Source organism: Panthera leo, chromosome E2 (assembly GCF_018350215.1).
Source record: "Panthera leo isolate Ple1 chromosome E2, P.leo_Ple1_pat1.1, whole genome shotgun sequence".
NCBI lineage: Eukaryota > Metazoa > Chordata > Mammalia > Carnivora > Felidae > Panthera > Panthera leo.
In genome coordinates, this window is record NC_056693.1 from 305990 (window position 1) to 325067 (window position 19078).

Genomic DNA, 19078 nt, shown 5'->3' on the forward strand with positions numbered 1-19078 from the left:
TCTCAAAAATAATAAATATTAAAAAGAAAAAAAGAAAGTAACGTAGTGCTGACAATGGATGAACCTTGAAAACATTATGCTCAATGAAAGTAGCCAGATGCAAAGGTCACATGTTTTAAGATTCTATTCATATGGAATATCCAGAAAAGGCAAATCTGTAGAGACAGTAGATTAGTGGTTGTCAGGGGCTTGGAGGAGGGGGGATGGAGAGTGACTGCTAATGGATATTGGGTTTTTGTTTGGGGTGATAAAAATGTTCTGGAATTAGTGGTGGTGGCGGCACATCATAGTGAAAACACTACAAACCACTGAATTGTACACTTTAGAAGCGTGAACGTGAATTCCATCTTATTTTAAAAAGCTGTTATAAAAAAAAAATAGACATAGGAGCACCTGGGTGGATAAATCTGTTGAGCGTCTGACTCTTGATTTCAGCTTAGGTCATGATCCCAGGGTCGTGGGATTAAGCCCTCTGTTGGGCTCCACGCTGAGTATGCAGCCTGCTTGAGATTCTATCTGTCCCTCTTCCCCGCTCTCTTTTTCTAGAAAGAAAGAAAGAAAGAAAGAAAGAAAGAAAGAAAAGAAAGAAAGAAAGAAAGAAAGAAAGAAAGAAAGAAAGAAAGAAGAAAGCAAAGAAAGAAAAGACACACGTATGAATGCATGCAGACATACCCAGAGGCACCTACTAGAGGCAGGCTCTCCCACCAGCCCAGCCCCTGCCTGGAGGACGTAGCAGCTGCCTGCAGGCCCTGGATTTCATCCCACAGACCATCTCAGCACCAAGGTGGGGCATATACCACCACTGTGTGTGTCAGCCAAATCTCACTCTCAGGACTCCAGGGGGAGAGGCCCAGATGCTCCCTCTGCTAGGTAGCTGCCTTGGCATCCAGGGTCATCCAGCTACCGTGGGGAATGTGTGTGGAAGTGTAGAAGTGTGGGAATGAATGTCAGCAGTGTGCATGTTGTTAAAGTTATTCCTAGCAGCAGTTAAGGTAGTAAAAACAGATTTTATTAAGAAAAACTATTGCAAAGTGGGAAATAGACCCCATTATAGAACTGGGCTCAATTCTGAATCCAGTGAGGACAAGTGGGGATTTATAGTCAGGAAGCAGGGTGGGTACCAGCGGATAAACAGTTACTAAGAGAAAACCTCGGGGCGCCTGGGTGGCTCAGTCAGTTGAGCGTCCAACTCCGGCTCAGGTCATGATCTCACAGTTTGTGAGTTCGAGCCCCACATCCGGCTCTGTGCTGACAGCTCAGAGCCTGGAGCCTGCTTCAGATTCTCTCTCTCTGCCTCTCCCCTGCTCATGCTCTGTCTCTGTCTTAAAAATAAGTAAAACATTTAAAAAAATTAAAAAAAAAAAAGAGAAAATCTCAGGGGTAAGGGGACATTTAACAGGATTCTTGCTGAAGGCAGGCCAGGGGGATCAGACATCACAGGGTGGGGAAGGCGGGGAGGGGGAGGAACCTGAGTAGACAGTGAGAGTGATCATATTTGGAAGGTGGGAAATTCTCCCTAAACTGACTTAGCAAGACTTTTCCTGGAACTAGACTCTATAAGAAAGGACACAGGAGCTCGAGGTTTGAGGCCTCATCAAACTCTCCTCAGAACAGCCTGACTGAAGTTTGGTCATGGAGAGAATCTTTGTCAGCGTGCGAGTGTGTGATGTTGTGTGAGCGTGTGTTCAAGTGCAGATGCACACCCCACCAGTGGCCACCCCAAGGAGTGAACGGAGAGCCCTGAGGCCCCATGGACTCCCCCTTGCCCGGATACCCAGACTCTGCCTCCTGCAGCCAGTGCCCCAGTGCCCACAGCTCTCTGCCCTCCACACAGCATCTGGACAGCTCTTTGCACGCAGATGTTTGATATAAGAACAACACGGGTGAGCAATCAATAGTAACAGGCAAAGAACTTGAAGACCACCTGGCCTTACAGAAAGAATGAATTGCCCTGGGGACATTCTCCGGATAGGCCCCTGCTCCTGTGTGGTGCTGTGTCAGCCTCTGCCCTGACCATCGGGCGCCAGCAGAGCTCAGTCTTTTCCATGTGAAAGCCCAGGCCCCTACAACTGCTGACCTCGCCCCCTGGCCAGCCACACTCCCGCAGGGCCATTCATGCTAGTTGTTGGTTGCACTTCTTTCTCATCACCCGACCGCAGCCAATCTGTGACCATCATTCACCTGCCCCAGAGGGAGGCTGCTTCCTGGTGCAACAACACTCGCACCCAACATACGCTTTCTCTACCAGTTAACATGTTAAATCCTTGCAGGCTGGGGGGTCACCATCCCCATTTTACAGACAAGGAACATGAGGGACAGAAGCAGAGAGTGAAGACCCAGAACTCATCTGGGGAGGGCTGGGCTCCAAACCCATGGAACTGGTTTTAGCTGGTTACGCCTGACCACCCCTTGAGGGAAGGAAGCAAAGTATGCTGAGGACTGGCACTGTCACATCCCTTCTCCTCCCTCCACTTTGCTGCCAAGACACGGTCCCTGTTTTTACAGAGGCTGAGTGGGCGGCCCACTGCAAGCCTGCCCCATCCATGCCATGTGGTGCCTCAGAGGGTCCCCAGCTGCCCAGGTCTTCCTGCCTCTCAGCCTGGTCCCTGGGGCTCACGCGGAACGCTCTCCCAAGGGTGCACTGCCTGAGGCAGTCTTGCTCCTACAAAACCAAGTTGCCTCTTCTCCTGGGAGACTCCTGAGCATTCTGACCTACACTGCCTCCGGTCAGCTGACACCTCTTCTCTGGTGTGCTGTGGTAGAAGCTGTGACACTTGGCTGGGTAAGGAGGTGTCACTGGTCACCAGCTGTGCAGGGTCATTGTGCAATAGAGTAGAACTCAGCAGATCTGGGGTGTCCAAACTGCATATTACAAAGAATGGATTGGCCCTTGGATGGCAAGCCCTTGGAATATCCTGCCTGATAAGAGTCTTTCCTTACTGGGAGCCTTAGGCTACGTCTGTGATTTATGATGGGGACCTTGAGTCACACTGTACCAGGCTGATCTCTGAGACAGCTTGAGGCTCAGTAACTAAAGTCAGTCATGCAGGCATTCTGCATGTATGTGGTCACCCCCGGTAAATATCAGCAGGCTTGGGTGACCTTCCCTGGCTGCCAGTACTCCATGTGTATTGTCACTCTTAGCAGGAAGTATGGAGCCGTCTGTGTGACTGCACTGGGACAGGACAAATGGCAGCTTGTACCTGGTGTCTCCTGGATTTGTTTGTGTACTTTCTACCTTTGTGATTATAATCTTATCCTTTTCACTATAATAAACAGTATCTCTACCTTTTCTGACTTCTAGGAGTCCTTGTGAGTCACTGAACCTGCAGGTGGTCTTGGGGACTCCCTTACAGTCATTTTGCATTTGGTGTCTCGCTGGTTCACTCACTCATTCCCTGTGGATTTGGGTCCTGCCATGTGACAGGGGATGGGTCTATAGAGGCATGAGACAGGGATGTGTGCTAAAGGGGCTCTAGGTCCAGGGTGGGCTCTGAATGAGGACACGGACAATGACAACACAAGGTCCGTGCCACCGTGGGGGGCACAAGGGGATTCAGCCAGTGAGGAGGTGCCCTGGAGCTGATACCAAGGACAGGAGACCAAAACAAGCTGGGATTGGACAACAAAGGCTGCCTGTGGGATGGCTGGAAATGAACCTGGAAAGATGGGCTTTGGTGGTTGAGTGCAGCGGCTTCAAGGCCAGACTGTACTCTGATGGCCACAGAGAATCCGAGTGAAGCTGTGCAGAGAAGTGAAAGACCACACCTGTGCTGGGACAAAGGAACGGCTCCAGGAGGCATGTGACCAACGTCTGGACTGAGCAATGGCTGCCCAGCTCCTATTTTTGCCTTTGCCTCAAGTCAGCCAGATGAGGACTTGACCTGCTTTTTCAGGTGCGACCCAATCACCCCGCCATCTCACATTCTCGAGGGAACATTAAATTCTAGAGCTGCCTCCTTACAGTAAATACCCCTGGCATATACTGAAAGGGATGGGGGAACTGTTTGCCACTCTGTCCCTATCTGCTAACTCCCATGTTTTCATCCTGAAAAACGAGTGGCTTCTAGCTGGTGGCCTCAGGCAAGTGGTTTAACTTCTCAAAATCTCAGCTCCTTTTCTATGAAGTGGGGTTAACAATATCTGCACCCCATGGCTGCTGAGAAGATGAAATGGAGTGATGTGTGTAAAGTGCTTATGAAGTGTTAAAGTCTTACACGAATGTCACTGTCTTGACTGATTTTAATGAAGTCTTTGTGCTGAAGCTGATGAATGACACACAAAGTCTTTTTAAAGGTCTGGGCTTTGTGACACACACACATTTCAGCATTATAAACCTTACTTTTTGGCAGAGGAACAAAACAAAGCCAAAAAAACAAAAAACAAAAAACAAAAAACAAAAATAACAAAACAACCTCAAACCAAGCCACATGATCTAAAACCATGTGGCCTGAGTTAATACAAGGCACAAACAACTGATAAAAGCATCTTTTAAGTTTTTTGTTTTTAAATTTCATTTCTCCCCCGAGGTAAAAACCAAAATGAACTCTGTTCCAGGCCTGCTGAGAAGACCATCCACACCTGTGGATCTCTCCTACCACCTGGTGGATATCTGTGGAACCCGGAGCATGGAGAATGGGAGGGGCTGTTGTTCCTCTTGAAGGCTCACTCCGCTTTCTCACCGTGTGACCCTGCAGAGAGAAGTGTATATGATGTGCAAGGGGGCTGCTCTGCACAGTTCCTGCCACTCACAGGGCCCCCTGCTGGATGAAGAACAACACACCAAGGACAGACAGAAGGTCTCTACCCCATCTGGCACATCCCCAGTTCACTGATGGATGAGAACCAAACAATTGCCAAGGGTTTTTTGATAGTTGCTGCACTCACATGGCATCTCCTGGGAATGAATTCTCCAATGCTGGGCCAGGGATCTGCTCTAGCTGAAGGCTTTCCCACATTTGTGACACTCAAAGGGCTCCTGTCTGGCATGAATCCTCTGATGCAGAACAAGGGCCGCAGCCTCAAGGGAGGTTTTCTGACACAGGCTGCATATGAAGGGCTTGGCACCCACGTGGACGCGCTGGTGATGCGGCTGAAGGCTTTGCTGCATGCATGGCACGCATAGGGCTGTTCCCCCCGTGTGCACCCGGTAGTGCTCAGTGAGGTGTGACATCTGGATGTAAGCCTTGCCACACTCGTTGCACTTGTTGGGCTTCTCCCCGGCGTGTGTCCTGAGGTGGAGGGTGAGGGAGAAGCTCTGCACAAAGGCCCTTCCACAGTCTCCACAAACAAAAGGCTTCTCCCCAGTGTGGATCCTCTTGTGCGGAGTGAGGAACGTGCTCTGGATGAAAGTCCTCCTGCATTTTCCACACATGTAGGGCCGCTCACCCGTGTGCACCCATTGCTGCAGGACCAGGGCTGAAGAATTGCCGAAGGGTTTCCTGTACTCATCGCATGTAAACGGTTTCTCATCACTATGGATCTTGAGGTGCTGGGTCAAGTAGGAGCTCTGGCTGAAGGTCTTCCCACATTCTCCACACGTGTAGGGCCGCTTGCTGGTGTGCACTCACTGGTGCTTGGCCAGGGAGGAACTCTGGCTGAAGGCGTGGCCACAGGCATTGCATGCATATGGCTTCTCACCCGTGTATGTCCTCAGGTGCTTGCTGAGGGACTAGCTCTAGCTGAAGGCTTTCCCACATTCCTGGCACGTGTATGGCTTCTCTCCTGTGTGGCAGCGCTCGTGCTCGGTCAGGGATGAGCTGAGGCTGAACACCTTGCAGCACGTGTGACACTCATATGGCTGCTCTCTTTCGTGGGTTCTGTGGTGGACCAGGAGGGCCGAGGAGTTGGTGAAGGCTCTGCCACACTCATGACAGGTGAACAGCTTCTCCCCAATGTGGACTCGCTGGTGCTGTACGAGGTGAGTGCTCTGGCTGAAGGCATGCCTGCGCTCACCACAGGTATATGCTTCTTGCCTGTGTGTACCTGCTGGTTCTTGGCCAGGGACGAGTTCTCTCAGAAGCGCTTGCTGCAGTAGCCACACGCATAGGGCTTTTCACCTGTGTGGATGCACGGTGCTTACGAGGCACGAGTTCTTGCTGAAGGCCTGTCCACATTGCCAGCATGTGTACAGCTTCTTGCCAGTGTGGGTTCTCTGGTGCTGAATGACATGTGTGTCTGTCCAAAGGCCTTCCCACACTCCTTGCATGTGTAGGGCTTCCATTTAGTGGGAACCCACTGATAGCCCGCAAGGCATGCGTTCTTGCTAAAGCCATCTTTGCACCCACCATACACCAATGTATCCTCCTCAGTGTGAACTCCTCGTGGGTGACTAAGGCCTGGAAAAGAGCTGAGGGCTTCCATACACATATAGTCTCCTTGTCAGGGCACCCCCGATCTAGGACTGAAACACAGGTGAGGCCCTTCTTGCCAACCTGGCTTGTGAGATCTTGCACCACTGGGGATTGCCCTGATGCTCAACAAGGAATGGGCGCCAGAAGAAAGTTCCTGCAAGGTTCCACTCTGGGCTCTTCTTCCTCTGGCTGCGTGTCACTGCTCGGCAGTGTCTGTCGCCTGGCCTTCATGCTCTGTGACTTCTCTCACGATGGTGTGCCAGAAATCCTGCCTTGTGAGTCCCATTGTCATCTGCCCCCGAAGCAGAGCACCTTTGTCTAGAGGTAGCCATGCAGCTCGGGGCCCAGGCTTTGAGCCTGAAAAATAAGCAAAGAAGTATGCTCAGGATCCAACCTGAACATGCACAGCCAATCGGGAAGATGGACAGAACCGCAGCAGTCAGACTGGACAGTGCAGGTATGTGGCTTTCAGCAGGGCTCTTGCAGTTGAGGACAGAAGAGTGAATGGATCAGGGTCTGGAAGACCACCCACAGGCTTGGTGATTCCTCACACAGTTCTCAGCACAGAGTCATACTCACGGCTGTGACTGATTAGAGCAAAAGGACATCAGGCAAAATCAACAAAGGGAAAAGGCGCAGGGGCAGAGTCCTCTCCCAGTGGAGCCACACAGCATGCACCTAACCCCTCCAGCTCTGGATTCTGACACTGAAGTGTTGTCTACAGTTTGTCAGAGGCTCAGAGCTTAGGGTTTTACTAGAGGCTGGCCATGCAGGCACTGGCTGTGTAGCACGTACCAAAATTCCGGGATCCCAGAAGGAAAGTAGGGATTCAGTGTAAATCAAGTTGTTTGTACAAATGGCTTGGGTGCAGTGAGCCATTCTTATCGTTTAGGGAATGGGGGGATCCTACCATAATCCAAGTTGCCAGACACCAGCCAAAGGCCAACCCTGTGCTAGGCCTCTCTGAGAATGGTGGCCTCATGCCTGCTGTCAACTCTCTTCTGCCCAGTAGGGAGGAAAAGTGGTAGAACAGAGCACAGAAAGTCATGGGCCAAGGCCACCGAGAGCTGCCTCACCTGTCAGCTGCCACTGTTTTACAACCACGCCCTCACTAGAACAGGGCCTGGTCAACAGAATGGAAAACAGAAACCTGCACGCGAATGCTCATAGAGAACTATTCTTTTTTTTTTTTTTAATGTTTTTTTTATTTCTGAAGGGGAGAGAGACAGAGCATGAGCGGGGGTGGGGCAGAGAGAGAGGGAGACACAGAATCTGAAGCAGGCTCCAGGCTCCAAGCTATCAGCACAGAGCCTGACATTGGGTTCAAACTCACAAGCTGTGAGATCATGACCTGAGCCGAAATTGGATGCTTAACCAATTGAGCCACCCAGTTGCCCCTCATAGAGAACTATTCTTAAGGGTTAGAAGCCAGATACAGAAAGGCCACCATAGTAACACATGTATCTTTGTGAAAAATAAGTGAATTTATATGTATCTATATGAATATATTTATATAAACTTCACTTATATGAAAAGTTCAGAAGATGCAAATCATAGAGACAGAAGACAGATTAGTGGCTGTCAGATGCTGGGGGAAGTGAGCGAAGAGACTGTTAAATGACTGTCGGGTTTGTTTTCAGGCTCCTGCACCTACTAGCTCTTTTCTGTTGGATATACACTGCACCTCCTTGCCCCAGGAGGAGAAATAAACTGATCTGAAGCATGGTGACTGTAGTTATAACACTGTACTATATACTAGAAATTTCCTAAGACAGTTAGTTGACTGTAAGCATTCCCACCACAGAAAAAAACATCGCAACTATGTGAGGAGATGGATATATCTATTATTTGGATTGTGGTAATCATTTCACAATGTATATCAAAACACCATGTTCTACACTTTAAATATACACAATTTTTAACTGTCAATTATACGTCAAAGTTAGGGGGAGAAATTAATAAAAAAAACTGACCTGATAGACCTTTACTTCACTCACTTGGACCTCTCAGAACATCTGTCTCCATAGTCCAGGGGTCTTCCCACTGTTCCAGCTTGGAGATCACATCTGGTTTGCAGCCGGGGAGTCCTGCCTATAGTTAGAAAGTAGAAGGGAAATGTTGGTGCTGTTGTCACAAGCCAGCCAGAACCCAACAGGCCCAGTAATGCAGTGTGTGTGCCTCAGGCACAGTAGAGGTCTCTCCCTGGTGATGTGGGAAAGGGTGTCCACTCTGCACAGAAGGGACCCAACTGGGGGACACAGGTCAGAGCAAGGACCTATCTGGGTGTGGGTTACTGGGGACAAGGCAGGGGATAAATACACCCATGTAGTGAACACATGTGGAAACAGACATGTGACATGGATGAAGAAGAGACAGGGAAACCTCACCCAGGGACCCAAGTTGCTGTAGTTCCTCAGCATCACATCATGGTACAGGATCCTCTGTGTGGGGCCCAGAAGCCCCCATTCCTCCCATGTGAAGTCCACCACCACATCCCTAAATGTCACCGGCTTCTGAAACATCCCACATGCAGTGGCTCAGCCGTGGGTACTGTCTGGCCAGAGCCAGCCCCATAAGGAACAGCAGAATGTGAATGCTCTGGGAAACATCCTATGGTCATGGTTGGAGGGGTGGCTCATTCTGTGAGTGGCACTATTATCACCTTGACACTGGGTGCCATGGTCCTACCTGAATAGTTGTGTCTTCTCTGTTAAAGTTTTACCCCTCAGTGAAAAGGCATTTGGAAGTAGGGTCCTTGGCGGGGATTAGGTTTAGATGAGGTCATGAGGATGAGGACCCAGGATGGGACTAGTGCCCTCATAAGAAGAGGGAAAAACCAAAGTGTGCATGTTCTCACCTTGCTTTCTACCCAGTGTGTGAGGACACAGAGAGAAGGCAGCTTGTGTGCAAGCCAGGAAGAGAGCTCTCAGCAGAACCCAGGCCTGCTGGCACCCTCATCTTGGACTTCTAGCCTTCAAAACTGTGAGAACTAACTTTGTCGATTAAGCCACAGAGTTCATGGTATTTTGTTATGGGAGTCTAAACAGATTAAAGCACAATGATTTTGGGTGCCTGGGTGGCTCAGTTGATTGAGCATCCGACTCTTGGTTTTGGCTCTGGTCACGATCCACGGTTCATAGGTTTGAGCCCCACATTGGGCTCCAAGCTGACAGTGCAGGGCCTGCTTGGGATTCTCTCTCTTTCCCTCTCTCTCTGCCCACCCCACCCCCCCCGCTCTCTCTCTCTCTCTCTCTCTCTCTCACACACACACACACACACACACACACTCAAGATAAATAAATACAACGTTAAAAAAAAAGAATTGAACTTAAAAAAAAAAAAAAAAAGACACAGTGATTCCTCATCACTTCCCAAAACACTCAGCTTTGTGGCCACCAGAGGGACAGCTGGATGGCCCTTACCAGCCCCCCACAAAGCCATCTATCACACCTGCATGGTCTGCATCCCCTTTAAGGTTGGGCAGGGGAGGCTTGGAGGATGGGATGGCATCTGACACCAGCCACATGTGCTCCGAGGCCATTAAGTGTCCCCAACCTGAATTTTACTGCTCCACAGCGGCACTCCTAGCTTGTGGCAATAATCCCTCTGCCTGTGTGTGTGGCTGTCTTCTTGGGGACCCCGTTAAAAAAAGGGCCTGTCAGGAGGCAGCAATTTCAGAGCAACTACTTACCACCCAAAACCCCCAACCACCTATCTAGACACTGTTCATGCCACCATTCATTCATTTGCCTGTTAATATCTTCCAGGTGTCTGTACATGCCAGGCTCTGCTCTGTCCCTTTCCTGGATCCTGGATAAACAGTGTGACCATAAACAGCCTGTGTCCCAGATCTTCCCAGGCATGGGACTTCCTCCAAGGTGCCTTAGATTGACAGGGTCATTAAGCGCCACCCTGGAGTGAAGACAGAAGGAAGACAGGAGGAATGGCCAGGGCAGAGGAAGGCACCCTGTCCCAGAACTCATGCTCCTTGGGGGTTGCGGCTCTAGTCCTGTGCTGAGGAGTAGAAGTATCACAGAAGCAAGGGCAGAAAGGAGTATGCCTGCTGGGACTGCTGGCATTATGGGGAACTCATGTGGAAGGCATCTGCTGGGAATGCAGCATCTTGGGCCTTGGGCTTGTCCTCCTTGACACTCCCCTGAAAAGGAAGAACTGCGGGAGGGCAGGAGATATGAGAGAGGCCAGATCTGTCCTCAGGTCCCAGAGACACAAGCCCCAAAGGCCCCTCACCTCACACCCCTCCCCTCACGGGCCACTAGCCTCTCTCCCAGGGGCTCCAGCCCTCCCAGTCCAGACCCTCCCACAAGTGTTGCTCCTGCTTACCTTCCAGGGCTTGGCAGAACCAGAGCCCCTAACATATGGCAGGCATGCTGTGGGCCCCTTACATCAGCTCACTTGATCCTCACTCTGTTCCTGAGAGTGATGGTTAGGATCAACACTACCAGACCCATCTTACACTAAGGAAACTAGGCGTCAAGGGGGAAGACGCTTGCTTGAATTGAGCTTCTGCGGGGAAGCACCCCCACATGTCCCCACCCATGACCAACCAAGATAATGAGTCCTGTGGAGAAGGCTGTATCCACGTGGACCCATACCCCCCAGAATTAGCCTGGGGATGTGGCAGCCCACCTGGGCTCCGGTGAAGGGGTCTATATAGCTGCCATGGACCCAGGGTGATCCAGAGGATGAAAAATACTTGGAGTAGGAAGCCCAGAAACTGCAGTTCCACCATGTGCCACTAACTGGCCACATCCCTGCTCTGGACCTATTTCTTCTTGGGTACAAAAAGGACAGGAGGATGGATGGCATTAAGTCTCAGGAAGCCTTTGTGAAATATAATATAACACAGGAACACCTCATGGTGCCCCTGCTGCCAGAAGCCACACCACCTTTACACCCTCCATCCTGTCCTGGCTCCCAGGCTGGGCAGGGGGTCACTGAGCTCAGGCCTCCACAGTAAGTGGTCCTCTGATTCAATGCTTGGAAGGTGGGCCTCAGACCCCCGCCTCTAAAACAGAAACTACCCATGAGCCTAGGCTGAGTCCCTATGGGCAGCTGTGGCTCCACACCACGCCCAGGCTGCAAACTTCTCAAGGGGTTATTGTCCAATGCTGGCCAAGTTCCCTAACATGAGGAAAAAGAGGTACTATCATCACCCTCTTATACAAGTGGGGAAAGGGGGCCACAGAGAGATTAAATCAAAGGTGTGAAGCAAGTGATAGGTGAGGATGTGAACTCAGGTAGTCAGTCAGACTTGAGTCTATGCTCTCAAAAAGATACACTATTAATAGAGGCATGAGTGCTCAGCTCAATCAGTTTTGACCAATGTACACATCTGTGTAGCAACCATCCAGACTAAGCTCTAGAACTTTCTGAGGATGGAAATGTCCTGGAGCTGTGCTGTCCAGTTCAGCAGCCATATGCCCCATGTGGCTCCTGAACAGCAAAAAACACAGGTGGTGTGACTGAGAAACTGGATGTGTAATTTGAAGTCTAACTGATTCACGTTTTAATATCTACATGTGGCTGTTAGCTACCATTTTGGACAGCTCAGCACTAGGACTTTTCAGAACTATGGACAGCTCCCACCAGGCACACTTTCCAGGCAAAGCCCTACCCAGCCCCAGGGTGATTACTGCTGGGATTTCTGGCGGCACACATGAGCTGTGCCTATTCTTGAACTTTATACAAAGTAAATCGTATGCTGTGTAATAGTCTGAGGATTCAGCCCCATGCTATCAGTTTTATGGACATCACTGGTAGCAGACACCTGTCAGGATGCCTCTACAGAGACTGTTTGGGGACAAAGTGAGATACCAAGTAGGCAAGTGCTCAGAAGAGGGGAAAAGCGATAGTCCCAGCTGTCTTGAATTCAGTTCCTGACAGACTCCCAGTAGGGAAGGGCTGATGTGAGGCCTTTTGTCCCTCCGCACAGGGGTGAAAGTGGAGAACTGATCCCTGGGGCCCTGATGCACCCAGTGCCCACACCTTCCTCCCAGTGTCATTCCTAGACTGGAGACAGTGAGTGTGAGGGATAAGTGGAGTCTGTCAGACCTAGAATCAAATCCACCTTACCACTCTCTGCTGGGTGACCTTGGGTTGTTCAATCCCCTGAGGCCTGGGTTTTTTATCTGTAAAACTGGGTAATAGTGAAGGCTGTTTATTCATTCATTCAACAAATACTCCATGGACTGTGCACAATATCATGAAACTTGCAGTCTATGATGAATGGGAACAAGTATAAAGTCTTCAAATGTGTAAAAAACACATGTGTAAAATGTGTAAAAGTGCTAAAAAAAAAACCCCCATAATGTAGATGTGTGTGGCACCTGTTTTGGGTCAGGTGGTTAGGGAGGGCCTCTGAGGTAATACCTAAATTTAAATGCTATTCAGCAACCAGGGGGTGGGCCAAGGGAGAGCTATAGGTGAGGCCTGTAAACAGGAAGAAGTCAGGTCATGCAGGGCTCAGAAGGCATGGGAAGTGTGGATCTGGTCAAATTAGGGGTCAGCAAACTCGGCTCCACTTACTGCCTATTTCTGCAGAGACCATGAGCTGAGAATAGTTTTTCCATTTTTAAGTGGTTGGGAGGGAAAAGTCATCAGATTAACGTTAAGTGAAATTCAGATTTCAGCATTCAGTGAAGTTCTGGATTTCATCAGGACAAAAAAAAACGTGTGGGTATGTGTTTTCTCTCTCGTTAGATAAGTATCTACTTGATTTGACATCCTTGGTTTTGCCTCTTGGCCTGCAAAGCTGAGAACATTTGCTACCCAGTGCTTTACAGGGAGAGTTTGCCGACCTGCTGTGACAGCCAGGGCAGGGACGGAAGGTTTAAGGTAGAGGTGGCCTCACTGTTCAGGGTGTAAAGACCCCTCTGGTGCTGTGTGGAGAGCAACAGAGGGGGCAGGGGGAGGCAGGAGACCTGTGAAGAGGTGACAGTCTGGACTAGGCTGAGGATGGCAGGGCAGCAGAGTGAAGGCAGCAGGAGCAGCGCATGTTTTGAGGAAGATCTAGTTTCTGAAAATGTCCAGCCCTGTGACCACCACCCTGCCATGTGCCTCACCTGGCTCCTCAGGTTCCATTGCCTGCTACTCTGCTCCGTCTCTGGGCTGCTTGACCTCAGCAGTTACAGGACAGGGGGCATGCGGTCTTAGTCCCAGACAAAGAGCCCAGGTTGTGGGAGAGAGCCACCGCCTCCTCCCATCTACTCCCATACGGCAATCAGGCTTCTGGCACTCACTTAGGGGCTCAGGGCTGGAATTCTGGAAAATGGAGCACTGCTGGGTGAGCAAAGGCAACAGGGAGTGGGTGTGGCCATACACGTGGGCTTCCCTGGGACAGACCCAACTGCTTCCTTCCCCCAAATGGAAAACACATGTCTACACAAAAACCTGTAAGTGAATGTTCACAGCAGCATTATTTGGGTAAACAAACTGGTATATCCATATAATGGAGTATTACTCAGCTATAAAAATAAATGAAGTACTGACACATAGCACAACATGGATGGACTTTAAAAACATGCTCATGGGGCGCCTGGGTGGCTCAGTCGGTTAAGCAGCCGACTTCAGCTCAGGTCACGATCTCACGGTCCGTGAGTTCGAGCCCCGCGTCGGGCTCTGGGCTGACAGCTCGGAGCCCGGAGCCTGCTTCCGATTCTGTGTCTCCCTCTCTCTCTGCCCCTCCCCCGTTCATGCTCTGTCTCTCTCTGTCTCAAAAATAAATAAAACGTTAAAAAAAAAAATAAAAAAAATAAACATGCTCAGTGAAAAAAGCCAGACACAACAAACCCATACATTGTACGGTCCCATTTAATTTATATCACATGTCCGGAACAGTGAAAGATTAATTAAGAGAGAATTAACAGAAAGATTAATGGTTGCCAGAGGCTGCGGAAAAGGGGAATGGGGAGTGATAGCTAAGGGGTATGGGCCAGAAGCACGCACCTGAGTTCACACCTGCAGACACAAAGGAGGTGTCACACACACAAAACACCCCTTCCCCACACAGACATGCACGGTGACACACCTGACCACTCACACACACCTGAAGTCTCATCTGCACACACAAATGGTGTCACACATGGGGCACCTGGGTGGCTCAGTCGGTTGAGCATCTGACTTCGGCTCAGGTCATGATCTTACAGTTCATGAGTTCGAGCCCCGCGTCAGGCTCTGTGCTGACAGCTCAGAGCCTGGAGCCTGCTTTAGATTCTGTGTCTCCCTCTCTCTGCTCCTTCCCTGCTCATGCTCTGTCTCTGTCTCCCAAAAATGAATAAACATTAAAATTTAATAAAAAAAACACACACACAAATGGTGTCACACATGCAATACGCTCTTCTCTGACATGCACCAGCGGTAACATGCCCAGTCAAATGCACATACCTGAGGTCACACTGCAGACACAGGCAAGGGCTGTGCTGGGGTCCCCACACACAGGAGGTCTCATCTGCCCACACACGTGGTGCTTCGTATGCAATACACCCTTCACTTCTGAAACGCACAGGTGGTGACACACTCAGCCACGTGCACACACCTGAGGACACACCTACACAGACAAGTGACGCACTGGGTCCCCCCCCCCCCCCCCGCGCCCCCGCCATCTCATATACACACTCGGGTGGTACCTGACATGCAAGACAGCCCTCCTCTGACACGCACACGTGCAGTGTCACACTCGGCCACACACAGCTGAGGTCTCATGGGCACGCATAGGTCTCTTCCTCATACCCTGCGGCACGCGCACACGGTCCCTCCTCTCTCCCCTCCCCCACGACCTCCCGCGACCCATCGCCGGGCCCGCGCTCCCCTCCGAGCCCCACCCGGCCACCAGTCACTCCCGCTGCGTACACGCGGAACTCGTCGTCCCTCACACTCACGAAAGCCACCACGCCGGGACCGCAGACTCACCTCGGCCGCGGGCCCCTGTCAGAGGCGGGCAGCGCCGCCAGCCGCCAGCCTCCGCACACGCCGAAGGCACTTCCGGCTCTCACTTCCGCCGACGGCCCGCGCTCGGCTCGGGACTGGACCTCGGAGGGGGCCCTGCCCGCTGCATACCTGGGGCCGGCACAGGTGACTCGCCTTGTGGGAAATGGAGTCCAGAGGGCGACGAGCCACGAAGGGAGCGTGGGAACGTGTTGATGAGCCGCTGTCGCGGGGGACCAGACGGATATGAACACGCATGGATCTATGTAAGTTCTTGCAGATATGCAGCGGACTTTTTTCTTTCCCTTCGCACACTCACGTACGCCCACACTCGTCTAACTATAGTTTGGGGTATTCCCACCCCCCCCCCCCAACCCCTGAGCCCTGTGCATCCTGTAAAGCTTCAGCAAATGCCCTCTAAGAACCAGTAATTCTTCCAATTACTCAAGAAACTCAAGAAACCACACCATTACCTTCTATATAGTCATATGCTCATTTCTCCCAATTACGTCCTTTTTGTTTTCATTTTTTAGTGAAGCCCGCATAGAAAACCATGCACAGCACTCTGCTGTGCCTGGTGGAGTCGACTCCTGATGTGCAGGCTAACCTTCTCTACCCTTCCTTCCCACTAGTCAGTTGATCACAAGGGGAGATTAAAGAAATCAGCCACTTATCTTAGACTAGAATTGTGCAAGAGCTTTCTAAGGTTGAGGGAGATGTTCTATTTGTAACTACTGAGCAGTTGGAATGTGGCTAAAGTGATTGAAGAACTCAATATTTACTAATTTTGGGTGAATTTAAAATTACATCTAAATAGCTATACCTAGCTAGTGATTACGATGGACAACTTGGTACATCTAGATGTTCACCTTGGATCTCCTTACAAGGAGACCTGTAGGAGACTGTTCTTTAGACGATGCAGATTTCTTACCAGTTACCTTTTGCACAAATGACTTGAATCTCTCTGAGGATGTACAAGGAGATACTGAAAATGGGGAACTTGGCTGTTGGCCACAATTTACGTGTGGGCATAATTTGGGCTGATACAGGGAATTTAATAAAATAACTTAGAAATATATGTGCTAAAATAGCTTGCAGGAAAATGTGTGAAGTCAAAGCTATTTTATACTTAACTGGTTCCATTAACTCAAGGTTCATGCATGTGTGCCTATATAAGAACGGGTGTGGCTAAGAATTTAGTGTGTGTGTGTATGACAGAAAACAATGAAACCAATTATCAAACTTACTTTAACTTGAAAGAGTTGAGATTTTTAATTTAAATTTATTTTTTGAACTGGTAATACTTTTACATATTTCAAAATTCCAAAAATACCAAAAGATATAAAGTGAAAATCATTCCTCATCCCTTTCCCCCCACTTCTCCTCCCCAAGAGCAACTAGTATGCTTGGTTACTTTATACCCTTAGGAGATATTGTGTATGTGTGTGTATGTGTGTGTAAGCAAAGGATTTTTTACACAAATGGAAACATACTTTACATACTGTTTTACACCTTTTCATTTAACAATGTATCTTGGAGCTCTTTCCCATATTAGTACATAAAGACAGTCCCCATTTTTAAGACTGTGTCATGCTCCATTCCAGCAATCACTAACCCAGTTCCCCAGGGTGGACACTGAGGTTGTTTACAAATTTTACTTCTGAAATCAATACCATAGTGAAACCATGTACAGTCTACAATGTACAAATATATCTCCCAGCAACAGGTTTACTGAGACAAAGAGTTTGTGTATTTATAATTTTAATTTTTATTAAAAAAATTTTTTTTAATGTTTTATTTTTGAGAGAGAGAGAGACAGAGTATTAGTGGGGGAGGGGCAGAGAGAGAGGGAGACACATTATCTGAGAAGCGGGATCCTGGCTCTGAGTTGTCAGCACAGAGCCTGACATGGGGTTTGAACTCGTGAACCACGAGATCATGAAGTCGAAGTCTGAAGCTTATCAGACTGAGCCACCCAGGCACCCTGTGTGTGTCTGTAATTTTAGATAGCAACTGATAAGCTGCCCTTCACAGAGGCTGTATCACTTTTTACTCTCCCTGGAAACATGTAGAAAAGACTCCCCCACTTTTGGATAAAAGTCAAGGCTGGTAAAATGCTAGGTGGTCATGCTCCTACAACCCTCCTGAAAGGTAATTTAAAAAGCTACATGAGATTCATGGCCAGAGGAAAATGCTCAAAAAAACCCCAAAACAGTTAAGAAGCATGTGTTACTAGAAAGGATTCCAATTTTCTAAACACGACACAACTAGAAATATATTTTTTTGTGAGTATAAGATCTATATACCCACATGTACACTCTATGTATACATTTATATTGTTATGAAAAAATTACAAGGGAAATTAACAAAATCTTAATGGTAATACCATCTCTGGATAGTGGAAGTATGAGGAATTAAATTTTACTTTTGTGCATCTTCCATGTTTTACAGTAAAGAATTTGCATTACTTTTATAAACTGATAAAGCCACGTATTCCGTAGTTTATAGTAACTTCCTCTGAAGAGTTTATCTGACTGTTTCAAAACATCTATAAGGAAATCGGTAGGAACATTATGCCTAGAAAACACGACCCGAAATGAGAAATGAAACATTTGTAATCATCTCTGCTGCCTGGAGAGGGAGGTGAGTGACAAGCTTGTTCCCAGCTAACCCACTGAGGCCACTGTAACCTCAGCCCACCCAGCAACCATTCTGAGACCTTTAGGAGCTGCCATTTTGTGGGCCAAGGTGGAGGGAAAGGGACAATTGTAGGCCTGGCTTCCACAGCTGCCTAGAACCATGAAGTTACCACTGGAGCTCCCCTCCACATAGGGCACTGATAGGTAGAACATTCCCGAAGCTGCACCCCACACCATTGATGGGGAAGGGAAGAAGAATGGTCAAAAGTGGGGCTTATCTATGTTTTATGATGTCCATGATAAAATGCTAAAATTAAAAAAACTTTTTTTTAATGTTTATTTATTTTTGACAGAGAGAGAGAGACAGAGCACAAGTGGGGGAGGGGCAGAGAGAGCGAGAGAGAGACACAGAATCCAAAGCAGGCTCCAGGCTCTGAGCTGTCAGCACAGAGCCCAACACAGGGCTCGAACTCACAGACCGCGAGATCATGACCTGAGCCAAAGTCGGACACTCAACTGACTGAGCCACCCAGGCGCCCCTACAATGCTAAAATTTAGATTACTCAGAAAAATAAGTAGATTCTTTTTTTTTTTCTCACACCAATTAGGAATGCTGCAAAATGGTCAAAAAGACTACTATAAGACACATTGGGTATAAATTTTTTTTTTTTTATGTTTATTTATTTCTGAGACAGAGCACGAGTGGGGGAGGGGCAGAGAGAGAGGGAGACACAGAATCAGAAGTAGGCTCCAGGCTCTGAGCTATCAGCACAGTGCCCGATGCGGGGCTCGAAATCACAAACTGTGAGATCATGACCTGAGCCGAAGTCGGTCGCTCAACCGACTGAGCCACTCAGGCGCCCCTAGACACATTGGGTATAAATCAGTTAATGATATCATTTGTTAAAATCAAAGGTATAGGACTGTTAGTGCAGCCCTGATCAATTTAGACTCTGGAAAAGTTGGCTGTAGTTCTGGGCATGGTTTCTTTACTTTGGCATATTTGGGGCTAGGTAATTCTTTGTTGAGGGACGGTCTTGGGCATTAGAAGGTGTTCAGCAGCATCCACTAGTTGCCAAGTGGCACCCCACTGTTCTGCCAGTTATGACAACCAAAAATGTCTCCAGACATCACTAGATGTCT

General features: G+C 49.0%; 1 protein-coding gene across 2 annotated transcripts; it reads right to left on the reverse strand.

Moving 5' to 3' along the window:
- Positions 1 to 508: 508 nt before the first annotated feature.
- On the reverse strand, positions 509 to 15351 carry LOC122207838. 2 transcript variants are annotated; one of them, XR_006197029.1, is made up of 6 exons: positions 15282 to 15351; positions 14757 to 14864; positions 8351 to 8444; positions 4888 to 6710; positions 4582 to 4691; positions 509 to 542 (listed from the first exon to the last, which is right to left on the reverse strand). XR_006197029.1 is itself a non-coding variant. In XM_042918079.1 (5 exons), exons 4-5 carry the CDS (start codon positions 5470 to 5472, stop codon positions 4206 to 4208), a joined length of 1071 nt encoding a protein of 356 aa, XP_042774013.1. In that variant the 5' UTR covers positions 5473 to 6710; positions 8351 to 8444; positions 14757 to 14864; positions 15282 to 15351; the 3' UTR covers positions 4048 to 4205. The 2 variants fall into 2 exon arrangements, 1 of the variants encoding a protein (XP_042774013.1); XM_042918079.1 differs by lacking the exon at positions 509 to 542 and having other exon boundaries at positions 4048 to 4691.
- Positions 15352 to 19078: the final 3727 nt, after the last annotated feature.